General features: G+C 45.4%; 2 protein-coding genes across 4 annotated transcripts; one reads left to right on the plus strand and one right to left on the minus strand.

Annotated features, from left to right (window-relative positions):
• Positions 1-640: 640 nt before the first annotated feature.
• On the minus strand, positions 641-11,133 carry CCDC47 (coiled-coil domain containing 47). Of its 3 annotated transcripts, none has more exons than XM_064733407.1 (13): positions 11,020-11,133; positions 8,556-8,821; positions 8,327-8,434; positions 7,653-7,827; positions 7,346-7,467; positions 6,737-6,802; positions 5,893-5,994; positions 4,962-5,072; positions 4,549-4,634; positions 3,781-3,839; positions 3,185-3,294; positions 2,847-3,014; positions 641-2,232 (listed from the first exon to the last, which is right to left on the minus strand). In XM_064733407.1, exons 2-13 carry the CDS (start codon positions 8,814-8,816, stop codon positions 2,152-2,154), a joined length of 1,449 nt encoding a protein of 482 aa, XP_064589477.1. In that variant the 5' UTR covers positions 8,817-8,821; positions 11,020-11,133; the 3' UTR covers positions 641-2,151. The 3 variants fall into 3 exon arrangements, with proteins under 3 accessions (XP_064589477.1, XP_064589478.1, XP_064589479.1); XM_064733408.1 differs by lacking the exon at positions 11,020-11,133 and adding an exon at positions 10,853-11,000; XM_064733409.1 differs by lacking the exon at positions 11,020-11,133 and adding an exon at positions 10,766-10,784.
• Positions 11,134-11,173: 40 nt separating this feature from the next.
• Positions 11,174-27,323, plus strand: DDX42 (DEAD-box helicase 42). The gene is made up of 18 exons (XM_064733406.1): positions 11,174-11,228; positions 12,937-13,163; positions 13,756-13,906; positions 14,483-14,544; positions 15,536-15,572; positions 16,985-17,134; positions 17,356-17,460; positions 18,016-18,135; positions 18,490-18,666; positions 19,165-19,293; positions 19,519-19,618; positions 19,995-20,042; positions 20,522-20,619; positions 21,451-21,727; positions 22,177-22,403; positions 23,599-23,709; positions 24,190-24,291; positions 24,819-27,323. The coding sequence occupies exons 2-18, from the start codon at positions 12,943-12,945 to the stop codon at positions 25,977-25,979; spliced, it is 3,276 nt and encodes a 1,091-aa protein (XP_064589476.1). The 5' UTR covers positions 11,174-11,228; positions 12,937-12,942; the 3' UTR covers positions 25,980-27,323.
• Positions 27,324-27,568: the final 245 nt, after the last annotated feature.

A 27,568-nucleotide genomic window follows, 5' to 3' on the forward strand; every position in this document is an offset into this window, starting at 1 on the left:
AAAGGATACCGAGGGGCTGGAGAGTGTCCAGGGCAGGGAACAGAGCTGTGAAGGGTTTGGAGCCCCAGGAGCAGCTGAGGGAGCGGGGCAGGGGCTCAGCCCGGAGCAAAGGAGGCTCAGGGGGCCTTTGTGGGAACAGCCTGGGGAGTCGGGCTGTGCTCCCAGGAACAGGGACAGGAGCAGAAGGAACGGCCTCAGGCTGGGCCAGGGCAGGCTCACGATGGACAGCAGCAGGAATTTCTCCACAGAATAGGTTCTTAAACATTGGAACAAGCTGCCCAGGAGCTGGTGGAGTCCCCATGCCTGGAGGTGTCCAAGGAACAAATGGACGTGGGGATCCATCACAGGTTGGACCATCTGGGAGATCTCCAAACTAATCAATCCTGTGGCTCCGTGGGTCCCTCAGAGAGTGGCCAAGGCTGTGCCCCAGCAGGGACCCTGCTGTGCCCAGTTTTGATGCAAATCCCGGGGCAAATCCTCCATGTGGGCCCAGCCCAGCCTGCCCAGGGGGACACAGCTCCTGCAGCCCTCCTGAGCAGGAACCAGCTCCTCCTGCTGCTAACAACCCACACCAAAACTCACCAGCACAAAGGAGCCTTGCAGAGTCTACTGAATGAAAGGAACACTGAGACAAGCCAAATAAAGCAGGAGTGTTTCAATTATATTTTACTCTTCATTAGATTGTTCATTTGAATGTTTGTATTACAAAATTAGCTGCCATGGCCCACAAAGGGATGGGACTTCAGGAAAGCTGTCCACTTACTCAAAAGAGCACAAACTAGTATTTTCCTTTCAAAGAACTCTGTGGAACAATAACATATTATTCTTTAAAGCTAAATAGTGCTAAAATTTCACATAATCTACATTAGTTTTGGTTTTAAATAATTTTACCAACCATTATAAAATTAATGTATTTGCATGTATCAGGTTACAGACATTTGCATTTCAATCAGGATGATGTATCCCATGCTGGAACAAGGAGTTTAAGCAATTGCTGTTTCAACAGCAGCTAATTCTTATTGCCTCAGAACCAAGTTTCCATGAAGTATTGAACAAGAAAATGCAGGACATTGTTTCCCCACAAAACTGTTAGAAGTCTGTTACAAGCAACAATAAAATGCCTTCTGGACAGGAAGCATTTATAAAATGCAGAGCTCTCCCAGCGAAGTGCTTGCACAGGGCATTCACTTCATTCTTCCCATTTAGATTCAAAACCCTGAAGAGATCACTGACCAGATGAGGAGGAGGAATATCCTCTGAAAGTTTTCACTGGCTTGGGGAGATCAGGAATTGCAGGTACTCCACTAGATCTGGCTCCTGGCTGAAGTGAGCTGGGCAGCAGCTGCTGAGATCAGGAGAGAAGGGGTTGAGGCAAACTTGAACTGATCAAAATACTGAAGGAAAGCTGGCTGAACTGCTAACTCACCATGCACTCACTCCTGAAGGAACACTGTGCTGACATCACAGATCCCACACTGGGTTAAGTTTGCAGCATCCAAACAAGTAGGAAACTGTCCATGTATTCCATTCCCTTGGTTCAACCATCTCTATGTTTTACACACAAGCCAATCATGCCCACAGCTGACCTAATACTGCTTCAGGCCTTTGTTTGTAAAAAAAAATGAAGATAAAAAAATCTTCTACTTCTATTAGAACTTCTATTCTACTGGGCTTAAATCCCTGAAGAATCCATACTGTGTATGGAAGGCTCTAAGTGTTGTGCCTTGATGCAAATATAAATGCACACAGTAAATGTTTATTGTGCAGTTTGCCTCCCCCTAAGTTTTTCCCCTTTCCCTCACAATAACTAAAACCAAAATTTAAAACCAAAGCATGAATATGTTACCAGCACACATGGACAGGTTTACAATCTTCTGTTTTTAAAGAACAAATGACAAAAAGCATTCAAGAATATTGCAATTTTTTTTTAACAGACAAGTAGCAAAACTTTGTACCACCTGGAACAGAACTGCCGAGACAAAGCTCTCCACACAGTTTGCTGTAATACTTAAATAAGTAACACCAATGCAAGAACTTTTCTCTTAATGGTTACTAGTGTTCAAGGACTCAGAGGATTATGGAGTTATGATGGTCTTTGTACCCTGTGAATTACAGTTCCACAGGTGGCAGCAGCCACTTCTCACAGCACAGTCACATGGCTTTCACTTTGATTTGCTTCATCTTCATCTGCTTCTTCTCAAGCTTCTTCTGCTCACGCCGCAGAGCAGCTTCCTGTAGGCAAGGACAGGGATCTGAATCAACACAGGTGATCTCTTCAAGGACCAAGCAGATCCTTTCAGAACCAAACAACAAAGCCCTGCAGCACCGGGTTCACAGCTCACCAGGAGCCTTTGTGTGTTCCAGAAAGGAGCAGCAAATAGAAATCAAAGTTGCCAGTGCTGCTATCCCTCCAGGCAGCCCTGGAGATCTCCCAGGAGGGATCTGCTGTGCCAGTGTTTGCAGGGCTCTGAGGATGAGGGAAGAGATGAGAATCTGACCCCATGTTTCAGAAGGTTTGATTTATAATTTTATTATATCTATAATATTAAAACTATACTAAAAGAATAGAAGAAAGGATTTATCAGAAGGCTAGCTAAGAATAGAAAAAGAAAGAATGAATAACAAAGGCTTGTGTCTTGGACAGAGAGTCCGAGCCAGCTGACTGTGATTGGCCATTAATTAGAAACAACCACATGAGACCAATCCCAGATGCACCTGTTGCATTCCACAGCAGCAGATAACCATTGTCATTTTGTTCCTGAGCTTATCAGGAGAAAAACCCCTAAGGAAAGGATTTTTCAGCAAATGTGTCTGTGACAGATGTAGCAAGGGGAAGGCGCCCTCACCTCCAGCCGCCGCTGTTTCTCGGGATCCTCCTCGTTCATGATTCGCTCCTTCTCCGCCCGTTTCTTCTCCTCGCGCCGGGACTGCGCCGCCTCCTGTCTCTGCACGTGAGTCAGCTTGAGGAAGTTCTCCTCCACCCGAGCCCTGTTCTTGTCAGCTTTTTGCTTACCCTTGGCACAGAGAAAAGCAAAGGCAGTTTGTACTGATTTCCCCACAAGCAGGATGCAGGATCTCTACCAGTCGTACAGAAACAGAAGGATCCAGTGGATCCGTAAGGAGCCTGGGGTAATGGTTCCAATTTCACACCATGTCAGAAGAAAGAAAACCAGGCACTACTTACTTCTCTGTTCAGCCTGAACTTCTTTGCTTTGTCAATGGAGTAGATAACCATGCTCATCAGAGGCAGCAAAGACTCCATGTCCTTTGGGGAAGTGTTGCCTAAACCAGGCACTGAAATAAAGGAGTTCCTTGTTCATTCACACAGACTGGCAGTACTCATCTGCTTGCTGTGATGCTCTCCCCTTATGGCTCACACTGTTCATGAAATAAAGATGCTCTTATCCTGCTCTTTAGGAAGCTTCATTTAGAGCTATAAGCTTCAATTTTGAAGAGATTTGAAGATCTATTATTTTCTAGAATTCTCCCAACAGGCCACTTTTATTTCAAACCAGGTAAACCAACTGAGCCTGTGCATGTTCAAACTGCAAGGCTTGTGGTTTAAAAACAATCCACCCTGAGAGAGAGGAGTGTGAGCTGAGGTCAATACCAGCAGGACTGAGTGTCCTGTTATCAGGACAATACGCTGCTCAGTCCCTTCTGTTTATCAACCAATGATCCTGCTACATGCACTGAAGTCACTCATCACACATTATCTTCCACAGGTGACAGATCGTGAGCATGTCACTTACCCAAACACACAGACAACAGAGCCCTTACCATTAAATGTAAACAAAAGTGTCTTTTTAGTTTCGGGCAGTTTTGTAAGCTGGCCCTCCCTGGAGGAAAGAAACAAGTGTTTAGAAAAAGTGAAGCAAAATACAAAGTAACTAACATTGGTCTGAAATGCCATCAAGAACCAAAAGCCACTTGGAAAGTACTTGAAAAACATAAACATTAAAAGCCTGGCTATAACCCAAAGTTAAGTTTCAAACTAATCAGATTCCAGAAGTGTTTTACCCAAAAGCCTGCAGAGAAAAGGCATGAGTGTGAAAACATACAGCACCAGCCTCTCAAATGTCAAGAGGGCACATGAGCACTAAGAAGGCCTCTGATTTTGAATTACTTTCAGCTTCACACACCCCCTTGTTGTTTATACCACTAAAGATCTCTAAATATTTTAGGAGAACAAAATATTTTCTCAAGAGTTTAAGTATTCACTGCCCAAAATCCCACAGTATTCTAATGTGAAAACCTCAGGCCTACATTTCACAGATCCTCAACAATTTTAGTACAAGGTATACATATAAGGTATACACATAAGCAGTCTTACAATTAAATCCAAATGTGTTCCTTTATGTTCATTTATTCATATGCCTGTGAGCATAATACACAGGCATGTGCAAAAACCTACGTGGTAATTCAGATAAGACACATCACCCACCACCTGGCAATTGTGAAGCAGCCCCTAAAGCACCTCTGGACGAGGAGGCTCAGGGAAAAGCAGAGCTGCTGGTGTGTGTTGCTGACAGACAGCTTTATACGTACTCTTGCATAAGTTTTGGACCGGAGAACTGGTCCGAGAATTGGACAGAGTCGATCTTGTCAGCGTAGTGTGTGAGGAAATGGATCATCTGAAAGAGAAACAGGGGTTAGTTTTTCCCAACACCAATCCAGCTGCAGCCTTCCCACTCCAGAGGGGTTTGCCAGGTTCCCTGCCCATGGCAGGGAGTAGGACTGGATGATTTTTAAGGTCCCTTCCAACCAAACCCATTCTACAGTTCTGTGTATCACTCAGGAAATTGCTGTGCCCAGCTTGCCGCAGTGACACTGATAAAGACATGAACTTTCCCCTTTAACTTTTAACTTTTATAGAACATACAAGTTGTAAATGCCAGGATTACCAAAGAGTATTTGTATTCATTGATTCCAGTTATTTGTATTCATTGATTCCAGTTTACCTTAGCGTCCATCATTCCCTCCGTGACCTCTCCCATCTCTGACAAGATGGCCAGCGAATCTGGAAGCCCATATTTTGCACCAGACTTAGGTTTATCACTGCAGAACTCACTCTGTTTCAAAGAGAAAAAGAAAAATAAACACAAGCCTGTAAGTATCTCATCAGACTGAACTGTTCTGGAACAGATGGGCCTCTAAAAGTACCTGAAAAGAAACAATAAAAAAATACACTCATTCACTCATCCTGGCTGGGGACATTTCAAACAAAGTGAAGCACACAGCATCAACAGTCTTTAAGCTAGTATTTTCCTTCAGAAGTCAGCATTTTAAGGAAGAAGATAAAACAATTCTAATACATACATTCTGGAGTGTTCAAAGTGGATTAAGGCATTTTGTTTACACTGTTTGATAACAGAACAAAAACTGGCATCCTACCAACCACACACCATGCTACTACTTGAGAGAAAAGATTTTTTTAACATTACTTGTTATCACTGGATTCTGGGCAAGCTCTGCAATTCTTTTCATGGCTTGAACATATGGAAAATTTTAATTTCAGATAATGTAAAAACAGATGACTTAAACCTAAATTTTCCACATCACATATCACTAATTAAGTTTACTTTTCAATCCTTGAAGTCTTTTGTGCAAATGAAACGAGGTGAAATGACACTCATATTTGCTGACAAAAATCTGTACTTAAACCAACTACACCCCAAAAGAAAGGTGTAAGCTGCTTTCCACTGCCTCTTTCCCTGCAGGTCTGATGGGGGGAGCATTTCTCATTATTGATTCCATTAAACTTTTATCTGTAAATGGAAATATCTTTTCCACACAAATTCCAACAGGTCAGTCACAGGTTTTCCCAAAAAAACAATGAATATGCAGATTAGATTCTTATATGCTATTATTTATCAAGGTGCATGTACATACCAGGTCCTGCATCTCTTTCTGAAGTCTCACCAGTGCTTTTCTGGTTCCAACAGCAAACACATACGTGTCCATATCTTCATCATTCATTGTCACTTTTATTTGCTGTGAAACAGAATGTTATTAGCCCTGTCAGATTTCAATGTTTGTTTGATACTTTGATTCCTAAGAACAAGGACTAAGCAAAGACAGACACAGCTAAGAAAAAGGTGGTTGATTTAAAGCTTTTTAGTATGTCTTAAAGTAAGGAAGCTTTTTAATTAGACTGAGCACACCACTCAGTATCGTGCTGTAATGACAGTGACTAAAACAGCAGAGTTGTAAAAATAATTTGCAATTAAATATTTTGATGTAAGTAAATACAATTACTGATGCATGGGAAGAGTATTCACAGTGCACACAGTCACTGTTCTTCCAAATGTAACCTCTCTTGGCACTCAGGCTCTCTAAGAGCAAGTTGGAAGGCAAAAGGTAACATTAAGAATATAATATCCAGACCAACATATTGGTTTAAGCAGTCCTATTCAAGCAGACTTAAAAGACAGATGAACAATCACTAAGTATTTCAGATTGTAAAACCACTTCTTATCAATATGACCTCTTGAATCATGACAGACTCACAAAACCACTCGAATGATAAAATCCACAGATAAAGCAACTCCCAGTCATCAGCAGTTTGCATTTCACAGGCAGGAAGGAAATACAAACAATTCTTTGAGGTTGTTTTACTAGTTACTGAAGTGGAAGATATGGAATAGTACAGAAATCACCTGGAACAAAAGCAGCAGAGCAGAACTGAAGGAATGCAACAGTTTATCAGAGCTAATGGGAAGGGCTGAGTACGCACCACTTGGTCTGACGCCGGCCTCATCATGCGTGCCAGGACATTCAGCAGGTCCTGCCTCTTGAGAAACTGAAAACACAGAAAACAGCTCAACAGACAACAGTAAAAACCTCCTTCCTAATATCTGACCTGAGTTTTCCCTGGGTGACCAATACAGCTCAAAAGCAGGCCCACTTTCTGCATTGCAGGAGTTGCTCAGGGCTTTGTCATTCAAGTCAGAACAGGAACTGTGGCACTGTTCCAGCCCAGGTCCAGGGCTTTGTATTTGTCTTTGCTGCTCCTCCTTGGAATTCCTGCTGCTCCATTTATCCCTCTAAGTGGCAAATAGGCTCTACAGCCTACAGTTACCTCTGTTCACACTACACCTCTGGTTTTTATACTCTTCCTGCAAGCACTTGCTCTTTGGTGCCACCTTTGAGGGGCAGAATAGAAGTCTGTAAAGACCTTCAAATTATCAGTTTTTGCTAATGTGTGTGTGCTCAGAACTCTGTGTCTGATTGTGAGCACAAATGCCAAGCTGGGATTCCATGTTGCCCACACAGGAATGGAAAAGCCTCTAGAACCTGACAACTGGTGACACATAAACAGCACCACAAACTCCCAAATTCTTACCTTTAACTGGATGAGCATTCCTTCACAGCACACCCTTCCAGAGCACCACAAGTTATAGATGTGTTCATTTTCTTGATTGAGTTTCCCAGTGCTTGTAGCTTCTTTACTAGTGCCATCATCCCCTGAGGAAAACAAGTGAAAGAACCTCAATCTAAACTCACAAATTGAGACACCACAGTTCAGCAGAATGTTTACAGCTCACAATAGCACAGTACAGAGAAAGATTCTCTACAGCCTAAATGCCAGACTAAATTCAATTGACTATTATTCAAATACTAAAACCAGATTCTTGTCATTATGAACTCACCAACAAGAGCAAAGTTACTTTCTAGCAGCTCCCTGTGAGTGTTGAACCAAGCATGAGCCAGGCGGTTGTTTTTGTTCTTGCCAATGATGTAGTTCATGATGTAAGCCAGGAGACCTGTTACCATCAGGATCTCCATGTAATAACTCTCCCAGCTGTTCTGAAGGTGAGCAGGGACCTGTGTAAGGGAACAGAAGCTGTGATTTATGTTTTGAAAAAGTGGATTTTAACACACAAAAATTTGGGAAACACAGGGTAGTGAAATTCCATCCCCAACACAGCAATAAGCTCCACAAAGGCAACAGGGGAGAGCTAAGCCTACATAAAGCACTTGGCTTACTGGGGCACAGTAATCATACAGAAAACAACTGATAACAGCATTCCCAAAATACCTGCTTAACAGAAAAAAAGTACTCACTTCCATAAAAATGGAAATGAGCACCTGATCATTCTGTGAAAGACAATTTTGGGAGGCAAAAAGGTGATGCAGGGTGGGCAGAGAGATTGGCTTCAAAAACCAACTGAGCTAACAAGTTCTGATCTGACTCTTAAGCCACAGACCAGCTAAAACCACACTGTGTTCACTGTTCAGTACCCCAGTGACATTCCTGGCATACTGTCTTAAGAAAATAAATGATGAAACTCCAAATAGACACTGGATCAACAGTTATACCTACATTAACTATTGTTATGGGGTCTTTACTTTTGCTATGAGATGCATCTGGTTTCTCTTCATACCCTTCAAACTCCTCATCATCGTACGGCTCACTCTCGGTGTCACCTTCCTGAAGGATGAAATCACAAACAGCATGAAAATCCAAAGCCCAGCAAGAAAAATCCAAAAAGAAAAAGAAAGGTGCAGAGACACTATTAGGAAACACACTGAGGAAGGAGGCAAGGCCTTACCTGTGTGTCTGCATCATCAAAATCTTCCTGATTTTCATCCTGACCTTCAAGCTCTACAGTGGCTTCTTCTTCGTCATCTTCTGTAGTGATGATCCTCTGAGGAGACTCTGTGACTGTATCTTCACTCACATCTTCAAATTCAGCAAAGTCATTATCATCATATTCCATAATGTCATCTCCATCCTCAAATTCATCATACTTTGCCAAAGTACAGCTCCATGGGATGAACAGGACAGCGATAAAAATATATAAATTCTTCATTTTCACTGGAAAAAAAAAGTCAAATCAATCATTGCAAAAAGTCCTTGTCAATTCTGTTATATCACACTTCCAGTAACCCCCAACCAAATCACATTTGAACACAAGTAGACGAAGAATAACTGTGCTGATCTTCCCATCTCTATAAAGAACAAAGTGCTGGTACAAGAACAAAATAACTCTGAAGGGGAGGTTCTGGACTCTGGTGCTTGTGGCAGCAGCAAATGCACATCTGGCCACGCTGTTCAAATGAGCTGAGATGGAAAGCAGGGATGTTCTGCTACAAAACTGACTCTCCAATGGCATCTCACATCCAGCTCACTTCCAAGACCACATTCTGTGCCTACAGTTGTTATTAATTAGCAATTAGGCACAGTCGGAGCATTGAATGTGTAACAGCAGCAGTAAATCTTAAAATGCACTTGGTTCATTTCAACAGCAATGCTCTGACAGCCTCTGCTAGTCCAAAATCACAGATGTGATTTTTCTAGGCTGCACACTCAAAACTAAGTTCCCACAGTGTCCCATCATGACAAAGATCTTTTGCTGGAAGTTGTGCCAAAAAAAAAGGGAAGAGGACAGATATGGCATTGCTGCCCAGAACACAGGAGTAAACTGGGGCTCACGAGCCCAGAGCTCTCCCCACATCAGCCAGAACCCTGCAGAGTTTGTCAGTTCCCCTTGTTTTGCCTTCTTGTCTCTTCTGCTTGAGTTCAGAACAGTCCCAAGCTCCCCCATGGGTTGGAGCACCTTCTCCAAGGTCCAAAAAAGGCAGCAGAACCCCCCAGCTGCACTCCACAACCAGGCACAGAGGATCAGCTGCATCAGGCTCTGCTGTCAGGCTCATTTTACTCCCTCCAGCAACCAGATCCGAGTGGGAACCTGAATGTTAATCAGAGTGTTCTCTCACAAACTTAGAATAGAAATGATTTGTTTCTAAATTTGACCAGCATTCCTCTGAGTGCCTCATGCAGGGAGCCCTGCTATGAATGACAAGGACGACTGAAATAAACACTTTTGTCAAACACTCCTCACTCCAGCAAAAAGCCTCACAGAACCTTAATCAGGATGGAAAGTTCAGCAAGGCCCAGGAATTTGGAAAATTGTGAGGGAACATCACAATTTTATGTGAATTTAAGCAGAAAAATAAAATTATTTCAATAGGACATTATTTACACGCTGTTGAAAATAACAGGACAACAGAACCTCCTGCTCTACCAATCTCTAACATTTCACATTAAGAAATCCAAACTATTGAGGAACCGATTACACATCCATTGAAGACCAACATTCACAATAACTCAATTTCAAAAAGCTTCTGCAGCCAATTCAAAGGGTACAGTTGAACCAGAGGTGGGTGAAGCTGGAGCATCCCCTTAGGTCAGCAATCTGTCAGAAGGGCTTCCAAGTTCAAATTCCAGGAAGCAGAACATCCTCGGCAGGCCCTCCACAACCCACACGCCACCGAGGAACCGATTCCTTCTCCAATGAACCGATTCCTTCTCCAATGAACCGATTCCTTCTCCAATGAACCGATTCCTTCTCCCATTCCACACCGGCTGCCCAGACCCCACTGGCAAGAGAAACTATTTCCAGCAATCCTCAGGCAAACACTGCTGCTGCTGCCTGAGCTGCACATTCACCGGCTCGGGCTTGCTCGGTAAATCCCGAGCCCAGAGCCGAGCTCAGCGGCAGATTGTGGAGAAGCGCCCGTTCCCAGCAGCTCGGGCCCTCACCGGGGACACCACCCCCGGTAGGTGTTCGCTATCCCGCTCCAGGGACGCTCCCAGCTCCTTCCCGGAACACGAGTCAAGGTTAACAAGATAAAATCAGCGATCTGCCGCCCCCGGCCCCGCCGCCGGCTCCTCCCGCCCCGCGGGGCGCAGCACAGGCCGCGCACGCCCGGTGCCCTGGGCGGCCCCTCCCGGTGACCCTGCCGGTACCGAGCTCACCGGAGGGAGCGAGCCCTGCCCGGTAGCCCTGGGAGGTGGGAGCGGGGAGTCCCGTGCGGCGGGGCCGCGGGGACGGGGCAGCGTTACCTGAGTCACGGGCCCGGCCCCCGCCCTCCGCTCCGCTCCGCGCCCGCCGTACCGGGGCGCCTGCGCACTGCGGGCCCACCGCATGTGCGGGGGTGTGCGGGTACACACGCGTGACGGGGGGAACCCCCGGGAAAGCAGCGCGGTCCCAGGGCCGCCGCTGAGGTTACCGTGTCTCGTTTCGCTGCCGGGGTCCCGCTCCCGCCTGTGCCCGGTCCCGCCGCCCTCACTCCCCGCTGCTTCACCGGCGGGCGCTGCGCGTGCGCCGGGGCACGCGCGGCCGCCGCGCGTCACTCACGCACAGTGCGTGGGCACGTCCGTGCGTCCGTCCCCACCCCCCGCCCCGGTAACCGGGGAAGTGGCGGCGGCGGCGGCTGCGGTGAGTGCGGGGCGCTGAGGGAGGGGAGCGGGGCTGGGCCGGCCACGGCGGCGGGTCCTGCCGAGCCGGCCTGCGGGGCCTGGAGCGGGCGGCACCCGCCGCAGCCGCGGCCTGGAGCGGGCGCGGGCAGCCCGGGCCTGCCCCGCACAAAGGGCCCGCCCCGCACCGCCGTTCCGCGGGCGGGAAGGGCCCCGCGCAGGGCCCGGTGTGCCGGACAGCGCCTGCCCGCGGCTCTGTGCCCCCCGGCCGGTCCCTGCCGTGCCCTGCGGAGGGCAGGGGTCCCTCCCTGCAGCGGGAGCGGCCGGGGCGCATCGCGGCCGTGCCCGCCGATCTCGGGCGCCGCAGGCGGCTCCGTGTCCCGCGAGTTCCGTCCCGCGGAACGGGGCCACAGGGCAGCGAACCCCGGGGTTTTCCTGCAGTCTCTGCGTCCTGGGGGAGCCTCTCCCTGTTGGCTCGCTGCTGGCGAGTGGGCGAGCTGACCGTGGTTTGTACTTTTGCTGCTGTATGGCAATAAAAAAGTGGTCTGCCTTATTTTTTGAGGTAGCGGAAGAGGGAAAAAGGTGGATAAGTACAATGAGGAAGGATTCTTACAATCAGATTTTAACTTAACAGTTTTCTAAGATTCCCACTGTGCTGTGACAGCAGAAATGTGGTTCCACCTCTCACCCCTCTGTTGTAGTTTTTGATCTCCCAGTGCCACAGATCCACAAGTGTAAAAGCTACAGATGATCAGGACAAGAGGGAACTTGTATCCAGGACTCCATGGTCAGCTGCTGCCATGGAGAGCAGAACAGCAGAGTTTCCCCCAAAATCTCCTACTGAGCTTTGGTCTTGACTCGAGATTTACTGAGCAAGCCCCACACTGGTAAATGTTCAGCACAGGGACCTGCTGCACTGTTTACCTTCAGATTGTTTTGAAGTTGTTCTTTTGCCAGTGAGTTCTGATCTCATTGAAGATTCTCAGTGTGAGGGTTTGGTCAATAAGACTTGTAGCCTTTGGACAGTCAGTTATAAAGCATTGGAAAGCTGTGGTTGTCTTGCTCTCTTTTCTGCCTTACATGCAGGTAACTAAATGACTCAAGAATATAAACTGTAAATATTAATATATCAGTCATCATCTTAGAAAATCGACTTCTGGGCAGACACTGTTATGTGGAGGGTTTAAAATACTGTTTGAAAAACAGAGATGGGGGAGCATATAAATATGTTAGAGATGATATATATGGCTGAAGGTGGTTTGAGAGGCAATTTGAGTTGGCTTTTGGCAGAAATGTGCCTGGGCTCACACAGACCTTTTGCTGCTCTGGGCCCATTTCTCTGGAGGTTGCTGGGTTGCAGCAAAATATGCACTGAGCTGTCTTTTCATCTCTTGTTCCTCCTCGTGTTCAAAGTTCTGGCCTTGGGTTTGTTTGCCTTAGACTGCAAACAGGACAGGTAACATCTTCAATGTGTTTAAGTAATCCTTGAAGGACACGACCTGCTCTGGAAGACAAGCACTTTGGTTTTATTCTTTGGAATTGTGGGTGTATTCATACTACTGACAAAAGACCAGAGCCTCATCGTTTTTGGGAACCAGATTAAACTCTTGTCACTCAGAGTTCCACAAGTCCCTGTGTCATGACTGAAGCGATTAACTAACAAGAAAAATCATGACAATTCCCTATAACTGCCTGAATCAGAGCATTAATTTATTTCCTTGTTTTAACAGGTCATCATGAATTGGAATAAAGGTGGACCTGGTACCAAGAGAGGCTTTGGGTTTGGTGGCTTTGCCATCACACCTGGCAAGAAGGAGGAGCCCAAGCTGTCTCAGCAGTCCCACAGCGCTTTCGGCACCGCCGGCTCCTCGGCAGCGTTTGCGAAATCGGGGCCTCCTCAGCTGCCTTCCTTCTACAAAATTGGGTCAAAGAGAGCCAATTTTGATGAGGAGAATGCGTAAGTGCAGTCACTTCTCGTGTTTATGTAGCTCTAGATTTAAATGGCTTAATGTTTCTGAGTTTGGGGGAAGTATCTGTGACATTTATATAAATAAATAGAGAATAATGTACTTAGAAGACTGTGAGTAGCCTGCAGGAGCTTTTCTCATCCAGCTTTCCCCTCTTGAGAACATATTTTATTCTATGGTCTTCTCAGAGTTGGAGCCAAGTAGGATAAATTTGGGTGTGTTTTGCACAGGAAAACATTGATCTCCACAGTTCTTTACTTGGCTGCATAAATGTATAATAAGACAGCAAAAGTTGGGATTATTCAGCCTGGAGAAGTTTGGGGCTGACCTAATTGTGGCCTTCCAGTACCTAAAAGGAGCCTACAAGAAAGATGAAAGAGTGACTCAATTTTATGATATCTCTTTGCCCTGCTTTGAACTTTTAACATGAATAATTGTAAATAAATAAATCTCAACATCTTCTCTTGTGTCCATACTGACTTCTATTGTCCATGTGGGTACCTTGACTCAACCAGAAACCATGGAGGACAGCACAGTGCTATAAACCATGTGCTGACCTGGCTGTTGTTCATTTTTTTTCAGCTACTTTGAGGATGAAGAGGAAGATTCCAGCAATGTGGAATTGCCCTACATTCCTGCAGAGAATTCCCCCACTCGGCAGCAGTTCCATTCCAAATCAGCAGACTCTGACAGCGATGATGATCCTCTGGAGGCATTCATGGCTGAAGTGGAGGCAAGAGCCAGCTTGGGGAATGTTTATTCATTGCTGTGGCTGTCCCTGTGTGCAGTCAGGGGCAGCAAATGTCACTCAGGGCTTTGGCAGCTGCAGTCAAAATGCCCCTTAACTTTGTGGTTTATATAGGATGGTGTTAGTTAGACCTCAAAAATGGATTAGAGAGTGGATGTGACTTGCAGTAATTTAACTATTTAACAGCTTTGAGGATGTCACATAGAGCTCTGCTTGTTTCTGAATATCAAACTAAGGTTTTCTGTGGTTTTCACTACCTAAATGGCAATTGTTTGTATTCATGAGCTAATTTTTAGCTACAGTTCTATTTTTAGTTGGATTCAGGAGGAATATGAGGGATTTATTTTTTCAATAGCACTGTCACAAGCTTAGAGTAGTATATAAATTCAAAGGTACTAGTAGGAGAATTCATTTAGCAGAATCAGATATGGAATGAGACAAAGATTAGTCCAAGAAGTGTTTTCCCTGTGACATAATGGTTTAATTATTCAGGAACATTTTCCCCTTTCATGTTTTACCATCTTGGTCTTTTTAACATGTGACAACTTTATGACCTGCTAGGATCAAGCTGCTCGAGACATGAAGAGACTTGAAGATAAAGACAAGGAAAAGAAGAATGTTAAGTAAGTTCTCTTTTATCATTCCCATGCCTGCTATGTCTTGTATGGTGCTCAGAGAATTCTGAGCATTTTGTTGGTGATGGTTGTTCATTAGGCAGTGTAGGATATCCCTAATAAACATCATTAACCTGTGTATGAGATGCTGTGGGTAATGCTTTGTGCTGTAAAAATGGGATAATAAGGAAGAATCCATGGCAAACTGCAACAATACTGAGAGTTATCCCTGCCAGAAGCCTTTCTAGGTCACAGAAATCGGGGCAACACGTTGTATTTCTGCCACTTTCCAGCTCAGCCTGGATGGTTTTTGTGCTTCCCACACCCTTGGAGAGATCACAATGGTTTAGCTTAAAATTGTATTTATGTGAGCAAAACAAGTCAGTGCTGCTGTAGCTGGACTACTGGAGACTCTTCTAAACTTGGGCTAGGTTTTAGACATTAAAGCTGATAGATTAGGTAGCACATGACATTTGGAGTTTAAAACAGTTTAAATTCGTGCAGCTTATCTATTTGTTTTGGCTAAGGAAAATAATGATGCTGTTGATTCTGGATAGAAATGTCAGATATATTGATAGAAGTTACATTGCATGGGGTTGATCAGGTTATACATGGTCCTGACACAGAACACTGGATCCAAATCAGCACCTGGGGAAGTTCTGAACTGGATTTGCACTTCCTGGCTCATATTCCTCTTCAGTTATGGGACTTCTGTAGCATCAAGAGCTTAGACCAGGATGATCTTTGATGTGGCTTCTGCTGGGAAGATGGAATCCTAATCTTTCAGTCTCAGTACCAGAAGTAAAGAGAAGTCTTTGCAGGGTCACTGCTATGGTTGGCACCAGATATGAAAACTCCATGGGTTGGGAATATAAATGTTGCCCTGTTGATAGTGTTGTGTCTTCCACGAGATCTGGAGCTCAGCACTAATCAAATGAAACTATTGAGCTGAGTCTGTGGAACACTTGCAGGGAAGTTTTTTCTCCGCTTGTTTTTCCAGGGGTATTCGAGATGACATTGAAGAGGAAGATGACCAAGTGAGTTCCTATGCAGTCTTTCTATCTTCTTTTTTGTTGTTTTGTATTTTTTAACTTTCCCTCTCCAAACACCTAACTGCTAGGGACAAACAAAATTCCAGTATCCAGACAATTCAGCAGGAAGCTGTAGTGGTTACCCTGCTTTCTGCCCTTCCAGGTGTTTTAAGAAGAATATTAGACAGTTGCATTCACTGATGAAGATTTCTTTCGGTCAGTTTGAAGTTAAGTTTCTTGTAGATATTGCTCAGTGTCTGAGGATCTCACACATTGCAATTAGCATGATCACCTCCAGCAGACACCAGGGAGAGGCTGTTGGATTGTGGAGGCTCCTTGCAGTGAAATGTGGGGTCTGTTCAGGGCAAGAATCAGGCTCTTGGATCCCTGTTTCAGAAGAGCTCCACCTCTCATTAAACTTTATAAGTATCATTATAGCAGAAATGATCAAGAGAAAAGGCTTAATTTCAAAATGTACCTTCCTACTGAGTTGTAGTTACTAACACTTGTGTTACTTGCATTATTGCAGGGCTTGGCAGGGTTGTGTGGCCTTGAAGGCCTCTGCTTGCAGTGTAGCTGTGCCAGAGTTTGAGCAGAGGTGACTTTATGCCTGGGGGCAGCTGTTGTTCAAGTGTATTGTGTGCACAGCTCTGTGACTGAGGGGTGACTGGCCAGGAAAATGGAAAATCCAGATGAGTATATATACATGCTTGGAATTGAGCCTTGCTTTACAAATCTGATCTTAAATATTTGCTCCAAGTCAAGCAAGGCTGGTGTTTTCTCTATGAGAGTCTCCCACTGGTGTGCCAGTGAGAATGTGAGACACAAACATCTTTGTGAGCTGTGAGGATGGCACATGACAGGGTGGCAGAGTCTTAACTCGGGCTTGTCTTGGAGGACTCTTCTGAAATACTTTCTTTCACATTTGTGTTGACTCAGTGAAAAATAGATATCTCTTCATTTCCTGAAGTCTAGTATGGGGAAGTCAAGAAACTATCTTTGCCATAGCATGTTCAAAAAAATCAGTATCATATGCTTAGTAACAATGTGTTTTCTGGTTAGAAACCTACCAGTGGTTTGTTCTTTGTGCTTTGTTCCTGTGGAAATAAGAATAGATCCTTCTGTTGGTAAACATGACAAGACTTGGTAGAAGGAGTTGTTAAGCAGACACATGAGAAGTTTGGCTTTTAGGAGCACTTTGTGGTGTAGCTGACACTGGAGTTGTTTCCTTCATTTGCACTTCTTGTCCTTCAGGATGTATCTGTTGGTGTTTATTAAAAGAATCAATTTTAGTGGAAGTAGTGACTTTGTTCCTCAGTGGGTGTGAAAGCAAACAGCCACTTAGCACACACATCCCTTCAAGCAGAGGTGCTGCTGCATGCTGTGGTGTGTGAGTTTGCTGCTCTGTTTTGCTGCAGGAAGCGTATTTTCGCTACATGGCAGAGAACCCCACGGCTGGCGTGGTGCAGGAGGAGGAGGAGGATAACCTGGAGTATGACAGTGATGGGAATCCAATTGCACCTTCCAAAAAAATCATTGATCCTCTTCCACCTATTGACCATTCAGAGGTAGGAGGGATTTGTGTTCTGGTCTGTTCTGTTTGAGGCACTCCAGAAAGCAGGAGCTGAGGAGGCCCCTGTAATATTTCAGTGCTGTCTTAGGTAAATCATACTAAATTTCCTTGAAATAGCTTCATTTAAGCAAATGTTTTGGCAGACAGTTAAGAACTTCAGAAAACAAATGAATCTTGAGTCTGGACTAACTGAGTAATGAATTAATTACATTGCAGATTGAATACCCACCATTTGAGAAAAATTTCTATGATGAGCACGAGGAGATCACCAGCCTGACCCCGCAGCAGGTGGTGGAGTTGCGGCACAAGCTGAATCTCCGGGTAAGCTGGGGACAAAACTGCTCTCCCAGCAGCTCTGAGCTCCCTCTCAGCTTTGGCCTATCTTAGTTTAAATGAGGATTTTCACTGGGAGCTCCAGCTTTTGAATCCAATCCTCTCAGACACCTGCAGTGATGCTGATTTCTTGGAAGTCTCCTATGGATTTGTGAAAGTGGGCAGTGAGGAATGCTGCTTGGGCTAAAGAGCTCCAGAGCTGGGAGTTCAAACTGGAAATAAATGCAGAAATTAGTTCTTTGCCATTTCTGATGTGTTAGTGGGGTGACCCTCTGTGAAGGGAATTATTTGGGGTACAACACCAGTTAAACACAAGGAGGTAAAAACAGTGTTTAGTAGCTCATGTTGCTTGACAGATAATTAAATTTTTATACCTGAAAGTCTTATTTACACAACATATCTGGAATTTGCACCCAGTTAAATTTAATGTCCACTCAAATAGTATAGTTCTTTTTCAGAAGTAGAGAGAACCATTTTTGGGGTTTTTTTTAACAGATTGCTCTTTGTTTTTCTCTCAAAAATATCTTTTTTTTTCTTTCCAAGGTCTCTGGGGCTGCTCCTCCAAGGCCTGGCAGTAGTTTTGCTCATTTTGGGTTTGATGAGCAACTTATGCATCAGATTAGGAAATCTGAGTATACCCAACCCACTCCAATCCAATGTCAGGTGAGTGTTGTTACTTCTCAAACTTGTAAAGAGAACAAAAAATAACACATGCAAAGCTCCCTCATCCACATGAGGAGGAGAAAAATGCAATTCTAGTTGCCTGCAGAATGGCTTTGGTATTTTTTAAATAGAAGTTTGCCCACTTCTTTCCTTGTTGAATGGCCACTGTAAATATATCCATATTCCTTTTTTATTGTTTTGGTGAATGAAGAACATTCAAGTAATGTCTCTTGCCTAGAGAAATGTATGAAAAGTTCAGGTTTTTTTTGAGCTGGGCTTTCCTTGTTACCTGAGTTTTCCTGTATTGTCCAGCACAAGGATGTGCATAACGTGGGCTTGAAATCTTCTTTTTAGGGTGTTCCAGTGGCACTAAGTGGCAGAGACATGATTGGCATAGCCAAGACTGGAAGTGGGAAAACAGCTGCCTTCATCTGGCCAATGCTGATCCACATCATGGATCAGAAGGAGCTGGAGCCAGGGGATGGTCCCATCGCAGTGATCGTCTGCCCAACCAGGGAGCTCTGCCAGCAGGTGGGTGTGTGGCATTCCTGCACGTACCAGCCAGTCTGCTTGGAGAAGGAGGCAGAATTCTTGGCAGAAATCATCAGATAACATCAGGAAAGTATTTGAAAAAACTACTTTGTGCTTGAGTAGCCTGGGTCCAGCTCACAGCTCTTTCTTACCGTGGTTTTCTTGAAGAATCGTGACAAACCTAAAATTTTAAATTTTTGCACCGTGCTCCTAATATTATTTTTAGATATAAGAATGCTGTTATGCATTGTGACAAATTGTATGTGCAGAAGGATAGAGCCTGCAGGTTAAATTATTGTTGGATGTCTAAGTAGGTTTCTCAAGTTACTGGAAATTATGCACATGTGTCGAAGTGTTCACCCCTGAGGAGTTTGGAACCATTCCATGAAGTTAGCAGCTGAGGAGTGCATTTCAAGCTCCATGCTGCATTTCCAGGGTAGATGTGTTGTCTCAGAGCTGTGAGATGTGAGCTGTGCTGTGTCTGTGTCACACCCTCAGATCCACTCGGAGTGCAAGCGCTTTGGCAAAGCCTACAACCTGCGCTCGGTGGCCGTGTACGGAGGAGGGAGCATGTGGGAGCAAGCCAAGGCCCTGCAGGAGGGGGCAGAGATCGTGGTCTGCACACCTGTAAGTACTGTGGCCACCAAAACCAGGGCTTTGCTCTGCTCAGCTTGAAAAACATTGTAAAAATCTGTTCCTTTGACATAAATATTGACCCTTAATTCTAGACTGAAACTTGAGATGTTTTCTGTTGTAAGTCTCTGGTAAGTCAGGATGCAAAGCAGCTAGGTGGTTGTATATATTAAGATGTTTTTAAAGGTGCTTTAAAAACTTGGAGTTTTTTCTTACTAGGGTCGTTTGATTGATCATGTGAAAAAGAAAGCTACAAACCTGCAGAGAGTCACTTACCTTGTGTTTGATGAAGCTGACAGAATGTTTGATATGGGATTTGGTACGTATTGAACCAAAGTCACTATTTTGGAAAGCAGTGGTGCTCAATCCCAGCTTAGGGGATCTGTAAAATTAAATAGTGAATGAGAAGCACTCATTCTTTCTGTGATTATATGTTAAATAAAGCAATGAAACTGCATATTGACTTAATTTTTCTAAACAAATGGGATTTGGTACGTATTGAACCAAAGTCACTATTTTGGAAAGCAATGCTGCCCAGTCCCAGCTTAGGGGATCTGTAAAATTAAATAGTGAATGAGAAGCACTCATTCTTTCTGTGATTATATGTTAAATAAAGCAATGAAACTGCATTTTGACTTAATTTTTCTAAACAATAAGCTTACAGGGTTGATGAGAGCGTTTCTTCTCCTTTGCAGAATACCAGGTCAGATCAATCGCGAGCCATGTCCGTCCTGACAGACAGAGTGAGTAAACAGTGAGTCTGGAGCAGAGCTTGGATCTCCAGTTCTGGACACAGCCACACCAGGATTCTTGTGCCAAAGTCCACTGGTGTTATTCTCAGCGTGGGCTGTTGGGAGGGAGCAGTTGTGACATGTGGGCATTCAACTCATCTCTCTGTAATCCCTCCACCGACTGCACTCAGAGCAAAGATGATGAGCTGAATTCATGTTCATATGCCTTGAAATTCAGTGTTCTGAGCTGCCATGAGAGAAAGTTCACAGCAGAGCCCTGTATTATCAATATTTCAGATGCTATGTAATGTATTTCCATTTTGTGGTATTCTAACAGCGGTTGGTAATTTCCATTAGAACCCATAAAACCTCAGCTTCAGTTCACTGACACTCAGGAATCCAGGTCCTCCTTCACAACATCTGTGCAGTGTTTTTACAGTTCTGAAAGGAAATTTCTACTTCAAGGCCTTTGAAGCCTGTTTCTCTTCCAGCCCTGTTGTTCAGTGCCACGTTCCGTAAGAAAATTGAGAAATTGGCTCGGGACATTCTGATCGACCCAATTCGGGTTGTGCAAGGAGACATTGGAGAGGTAATGCCATAATACTTGTGAGACACTCAGAGCAAGGAATTGTTCAGTTTCTGTTCTCTGAAATTTAAGTTAAACTGCATGAATCATCATTTATAGTTAGTTTAAATAATTTGTGCTTAGCAAAAATAGGAAGTTTTAGAAATAGTGGGTTTCTATTTTTATCTTGTTGACCTTTCCACCGTGGTGGTTTATTTTTGTTATTAGGCTGAATCAATGGTTGTATCTTTCAGTTTTGTCTCAAAAGCATAAACAAAGCCATTGCAACTTCTGCAGTGAAGAATTTGAAAGTTAAAATCTCTGTCCTATGGTTTACATGGGAATGTTGATGCTGGACTTGCTTGACAGTGACAGCTGAGCTATCAGCAGGCTGGGATCTGGTAGGAAGCTGATGAAGTGGGCAGATATAAACTTGCTGGGAAGAAACTTTGCTAATAATATATTGAAACTGTTGAGAAATTTCACAAGATGCCTTCAGAACATCCTTCTTTCAACCAGTTCTCTGTATTTCTTGGTTTTTACATCAGGTCCCTTTATAACAAAAGAAATGACTGCCTGAAGCCCCTTCTTTCTGGGAAAAAATTTCCTTGATTTTGCTTAAGAAAAGCAACAGCTTTCACAGCTCAATCACTGGGCCTCTATTCATTGATCTAAACTATTACTGTGTAATGGGAGCATCATCCTTGAAATATTAAAATGGGTCAAAATGAAATCTTTCAGAGAAAACTTGCAGTTGGTGCTGTAAGCTGCACTGTATTACTTGTGATGCAGAATGTGTGGGAAATCTGTGTATTGCTGTCACCTTCCTGACCCTGAGGACATTTCTGCCCTTAGGCAAATGAAGATGTCACTCAGATTGTGGAGATTTTCCCCTCTGGGCCCAGCAAGTGGAACTGGCTGACGCGGCGCCTGGTGGAGTTCACGTCCTCGGGCAGCGTCCTCCTCTTCGTCACCAAGAAAGCCAACGCAGAGGAACTGGCCAATAACCTCAAGCAGGAGGATCATAACCTGGGGCTGCTCCACGGGGACATGGACCAGAGCGAGAGGAATAAAGTCATTTCGGAATTTAAGAAAAAGGGGATCCCCATCCTGGTGGCTACTGATGTGGCAGGTACGTGTGACCTTCTGGAAAGCAGCTCAGACAAGCTGTGGGTATCAGCAGAGAGGCAAGAATGTTTCAGGGGAAGGCAACCAGCTTGGGTTCTGTATCTGCAGGACACTGTTCCAGGTGGTTTTTAGAACCATGGAATGTCCTGAGCTGGAAGGGACCCACAGGCATCATGGAGCCCAACTCCTGACCCTACACAGACACCCCCAAGAGTGTCACTCTGTGCCTGTGCAATGACATTGGCAAGGGGAGTTATGATGCCTGAATTACAGCCTGACATATTTTAATATACAGAAAGAAAAGCTGTGTCTTAAGAAGTGGTTGCTGTTCATTCACCAGCTGACGTTCCTTTTGCCCACAGGACCAGAGCAGGGTGATACCCTGGTACCAGAGGAATTGCTCTGAGTTAATTGGGATAATGACACTTCCCACCACATTGCTCTTTCTTGCAGCTCGAGGCTTGGATATCCCTTCCATCAAGACTGTCATCAACTACGACGTGGCGCGGGACATCGACACGCACACGCACCGGATCGGCCGCACCGGCCGCGCGGGGGAGAAGGGGGTGGCCTACACCCTGCTGACCCCCAAGGACAGCAACTTCGCTGGGGACCTCGTCAGGAACCTGGAGGGTGCCAACCAGCACGTCTCCAAAGAGCTGCTGGATTTGGCAATGCAGGTAGGAACCAGCAGAACTCGAGGTGAGGAGGTTTCGCTCCAGATTCAGCACAAAATCAGCCGGCTGGTGTTGCTGGCTCCATCGTGTGTGAGCAGTGACCTTTTGGGGGTCTGTCCTGGTTTAAAGTAGGTTTCCTTGTGGTTTTAATGGCCTTTGAAAGAATCCATGAAGATTTGGTAACACAGTATGTGATCTATTTTGGGGCCAGGCACTGCCTAGGAAATGAGGAGCTGTAATCTGCTGATGCCAGCAGAGCATTCCAGTGTCTCATTGCAGTCAGATTTATAGCAGGCACCTGGGAGATGCAGCTTAGTTGAAAGCTAAACTAGAAAACAATTACAGGGCCATTCCCTCTGTGAAAGGGTTGTTGCTTGATCATTCCACCTGCTTGGCAGTGCTCTGGCAGGTTTGGTATATATAGGCATGACAGGTAGCTGCAGCAATTGTGCTTGTGCCACTGAACTTATCAACTCTTTAATTTCTTGTCTTTTGCTGCCTGTACAGCTGCAAGAGAGCCCAGGCTTTTAGAACTCCCAGATTCAGAGAGGCCTATGGACACACTAGCAGGTAGCTTGGACAGCAGCTGCCAAAAGTAAATACTTTTCTGACAAAGGCAGCATTTTCAGAAGGGACAGAATTAGTGAGGCAGAGCTTCCCTGACTGCCTTGAGAGGAGCATGTAGGAAGCCAACTGACTTATTCACATTTGGAGAGACTGCAGGGCATAAAAAGAGGTGCAGCCAACTATTATTTAAACACCTGGAAACAGCAGGTCTGGTTGGGCTGACATTCTCTGGTCACTGCTTGGAACAGAAAGTTTTGCTGACAGACCCTCATTTCTCCTTAGCCAAGCACTGGGCTAAATCACTGAAACCAAAGTATGAGCAAGAGCAGAGCTCCCAAGTGATGGCATTGGAAAATGTGTTTATTCCTGGGTTTATTAGAATGCAAACCCCCAAAACCTTAACCTGAATGAGAGTTGAAGGTGTAAAATTAGTTTTCATAGAAAGCATTTGTAACTCAAAGCATCAGACCCACCTGGCACAACTGCCTACAGCAGCTGTGTGGTTAAATGGAAAACAGTATTTGAGTTGGTCTTTTGCAATGCTCAGTATCCCTTTTTTCTCAGCCTCATTACATGCATTTATGAAGCTTTTCCTTCCCTGTGTTGAGGAGCACTTGTCCCTCTCTTGCAGAACCCGTGGTTCCGGAAATCCCGTTTTAAAGGAGGGAAGGGCAAGAAGCTGAATATTGGTGGTGGTGGCCTGGGGTACCGTGAGCGCCCCGGGCTGGGCTCAGAAAATACTGTAAGTAGAGATGCTGAAGAGGTTGTTCAAAGATTTCAAAGATTCTTGGCACCTTTTAACTTAGTATTGATTATTCTTTAATTTAAAAAATCTTGGTACTGAATTACAGTGTCTGCTTTAAAAGTTCTCATAGCTCAGCATCTTTCAGAGTTAGGATCATATATCTCAAGTGAAAGTCTGCTGTGCTGTTCTTCTCTTGTTAAGAGCTGGTTTTCTTTAGAGCTAGAGTGATCCAGAAGGTTTGGAGATTCCTCATAAAATAGACTGTTACTGTAAAATAAATGGTAATAAATTACTTCTGAATTTCCAGCCATTTCCAATCTGATTCTTGGCAGGAAAAAAAAAATGGAGCAGACTATTCCACTGCTCAGGGCTTTTCAGAAGTCTGTCATCCTTAGTGGATGTATTTCCTGAGTGCAGGGACAGGATGGATGTGAGCAGGGCAATTGCAGAGTTTTATCCCATTGTGGTTTTGCACAGGACCGTGGAAACAACAACAGTGTGATGAGCAACTATGAGGCCTACAAGCCATCCACAGGGGCCATGGGGGACAGGCTGACAGCAATGAAAGCAGCTTTCCAGGTTGGTTCCATGCTTGGGCTCCTTTTCTCCCCTGAAAATGCAGCAGCCCTGTTATTTCAGAGAAGCTGAGGGTGGTGCTTGTGGCTCTGTCACTTGCAGCACACTGGGCATGGCAGTCCCAAGTGGTGGAATTAGGTACTGACCACATTTGCACAAATTTGCCAAACTCACTTTGTTTTCTGCTGCCTCTTTGCTCTTTTTTCTTTCTGGATTCTGCATCTGGGCTTGATTCTTTGCAGCACTAGGGTAATTGCAATCAAAAGGGGAAACAGAAGCTCTTTCTCTTCAGTGTAAAAATTAACCCCACAATGTAAGAATTCCCTTGTTGGTGTTGTCTGGTAGGAGGTGCCTGTTACTAACTCTGTGTCCATAAGCACAGGAGGAATGTAATCACTCCAAGATTGACTTTTTCTAGGAATTCTGTTGCCCCAAAATCCAAGGTGGGCTTGTGACCGCACGATGACTCCGTGTTCTGTGGGGCAGCACAGAGCCAAACCTGCTCTCTCTTGTCTCTCCCTTTCCTGCAGTCCCAGTACAAGAGTCACTTTGTTGCTGCAAGTTTAAATAACCAAAAGACTGGGAGCTCTGCCGCTGGTGCCAGCGGCTGGACCAGCGCCGGGAGCCTGAACTCCGTCCCGACGAGTTCGGCGCAGCAAAGCGCCGCCAGTGCCGAGAGCCCCATGGCAGCCACGGCAGCAAAGGGAGTGCCAGGCTTCACCAGCACGGGCAGCCTGAGCAGCGTGCCCCCCTTCCCCAGCGCGGCAGCGCAGGGCTTCAACAGCACAAACAGCAGCGCCAACAGCCGGGAGGGCGGCGGCATCGCCAGAGAACGGTACAACGACAGCCGCAACAGCCGGCACGGCGAGGCCCCGCGGCGCGCTGAGGGCACTGCTGGCCGGGGGGAGGGGGCTGCTGGCCGAGGGGAAGGGGCTGGTGGCCGAGGGGAGGGCGGTGGTGGCCGAGGAGAGGGCGGTGGTGGCCGAGGGGAGGGCGGTGGTGGCCGCTTTAACGATGGTCAGCGCTTTAACGATGGTCAGCGTTTCAACGATGGCCAACGCTTCAATGATGGTCAGCGCTTCAGTGATGGCCAGCGTTTTACTGAAGGCCAACGCTTCAGTGATGGTCAGCGCTTTAATGAGGGTCAGCGCTTTAACGATGGTCAGCGCTTCAACGATGGCCAACGCTTCAACGATGGCCAGCGTTTCACCGAGGGCCAGCGCTTCAATGATGGCCAGCGCTTTACTGAAGGCCAACGCTTCAACGATGGCCAACGCTTCAATGATGGCCAACGCTTCAATGATGGCCAGCGCTTTAATGAGGGCCAACGCTTCAATGATGGTCAGCGCTTTAATGAGAGCCAGCGTTTCAATGATGGTCAGCGTTTCACCGATGGCCAGCGCTACAGCGAGGGCCAGCGTTACACCGACGGGCAGCGCCACGGCGAGGGCGGCGGCCGGCACGGCGACCCCTCCCGGCACAGCGACGGCCGCCACGGCGACGCCCATCGCCACGGCGAGGGCCGGCACTTCAGCGACTTGCCGGGCACCAACCGCAACAACGGCGACAGCAGGAACAGCGAGAGCAGGAACGGGGAGAACAGGAAGGAGGCCAACAGCCGAGACAACAAGACAGATGGCTTTGCTGTCCCAGAGCCCCCAAAACGGAAGAAGAGCCGGTGGGACAGTTAAAAGCTGGGGGTTCACAGCCTGGAATCTCTGCAGGTGGTGGTGACGTTTTCCAGAGGATTTCTGGGGGCTGTTGGGAACTGGTTGTTGAGCAGCTGGGGCAGGAGAAGGAAACCATGAGAACCCCGGTGCGAGTTCATCTGCGGGCAGACTCCCCCGAATGAAGTGCACACAACACTCAGTGAAAGAAATCATTTTGATAAAGCTCCCTGGGTTCTGCTTTGAAACATTCAGTGCTCGAGTGACTCTGCTGGATTTAAACAGATCTTCTTGACAAAAAGAAGCTGTTCCACATCCTTGGAACCTTAAGAAACTGTTGTCCATAGAGGTATAAATTAGTCTTTTCTTAACCAGCGTTCACATTTACAAACCAGTCCAGTCCACCTAGAGATGCTCAGGACCTGCCTGTTAGACATTAATCTTGCAGCAGTTTGGTCAGTATGGTGAGTTCTTCCTCCATCTCCTTTTCACACATTATCCCCAAATAATTTGGTCTCCAGGTTACCCTTTACCTCTCTCCTCATCCACTAAGAACGTATCAATTTGCTTTGCTAAGGTGGGGCAGAGCAAGTTGGTTTCTTTTTTTGGTTTTTTTTTCTTTTTTTTTTTTTTTTTTTTTTTTTATTTGTTTTGTTTTGGGTTTTTTTGGTGTGTGTGGAGCTGTTTGAGGGATCCCTCTCCATCCCAGCAAACCACAAATCCACTTGTAGTGTAGGTTGGACTCCCTGGCTTATTTGTGGTCAGTACTTTAATTCCAATCCCATTGCCCAGATATTTTTTTCTTTTGAAGAACCTTCTGTTTTCTAATATCCTTCATTCTGGTGGAAGCCTGCATAGCAAACCTGTGTCTCTGCTGTGCCTATGCACCCTCTGTTCTGAGAGGGTTGAGTGCTTTCTTCAAATTAAAAACAAAAAAGGGAAGACAATGTAGATAGACCACAACAATCAGAGGCTGGAGCCCCCCAGGAAGTGTGGCTAAAGGAGGAAGATTCAGAAATTCAGGGATCTGTTGCTCAGAAGCCTTTAGGGAGAACTCAGAAAACAATAAATGAAAAGAAACAGCTCAAATCTGGCCTTGTTTTGGACACATGTAGTAAATCTGTAAAATCTTGCTTGCCCATTTTTAACTCATTGTGTGTATTCCCATTTTTTAACTTCTTTTTTTTTTTTGCCACAAGGTAGGGAAGAACTTTTCAGTTGGGACCTGTCAGCACCCACCGCTGGCTCGTTTCCACTGGAAGATGTACCAGAAGCTGTCAGGGTTTTGTGACATTGTGATGTTTTCTTTATCAGCTGTGCATTTACTTTCTGCTTGCTCTAGTAAATGTTTTATTACTGGTACAAAAATATGCAGCATGTGCTTTTTATTCTCCTCTTCCTTTGGCTGTCCTGATGTGCAAATGGAGAGCTGACAGTCTGGAGATCTGACTGTGTCTGTATCAACAGAAGTTGTGGATTGTAGTTGATAAAATACACAAACCCTGTTTTAGCTTCAAGGTCTCCTGAAGAATAGATTTTTCTCCACTTTATAAGAGGAAAGGATACAGCCCAGAGCATGTGATTGATTTCCCCCAACTTTTCATGGGGTCCTG

The sequence above is a fragment of the Zonotrichia leucophrys genome, chromosome 27, assembly GCF_028769735.1.
Source record: "Zonotrichia leucophrys gambelii isolate GWCS_2022_RI chromosome 27, RI_Zleu_2.0, whole genome shotgun sequence".
NCBI classification, from domain to species: domain Eukaryota; kingdom Metazoa; phylum Chordata; class Aves; order Passeriformes; family Passerellidae; genus Zonotrichia; species Zonotrichia leucophrys.

Bases quoted from the DNA above. Each gene is read 5' to 3' on its own strand.
- CCDC47 (XM_064733407.1), bottom strand. From the start codon at position 8,816: ATGAAGAATTTATATATTTTTATCGCTGTCCTGTTCATCCCATGGAGC. The intron at 8,435-8,555 runs GTAAGGCCTTGC...TTCATCCTTCAG, and splicing joins TTGATGATGCAGACACACAG to GAAGGTGACACCGAGAGTGA. The intron at 3,295-3,780 runs GTAAGGGCTCTG...CCTTTATTTCAG, and splicing joins ACTTTTGTTTACATTTAATG to TGCCTGGTTTAGGCAACACT.
- DDX42 (XM_064733406.1), top strand. From the start codon at position 12,943: ATGAATTGGAATAAAGGTGGACCTGGTACCAAGAGAGGCTTTGGGTTT. The intron at 13,907-14,482 runs GCAAGAGCCAGC...ATGACCTGCTAG, and splicing joins CATTCATGGCTGAAGTGGAG to GATCAAGCTGCTCGAGACAT. The intron at 18,136-18,489 runs GTGAGTGTTGTT...TCTTCTTTTTAG, and splicing joins CCACTCCAATCCAATGTCAG to GGTGTTCCAGTGGCACTAAG.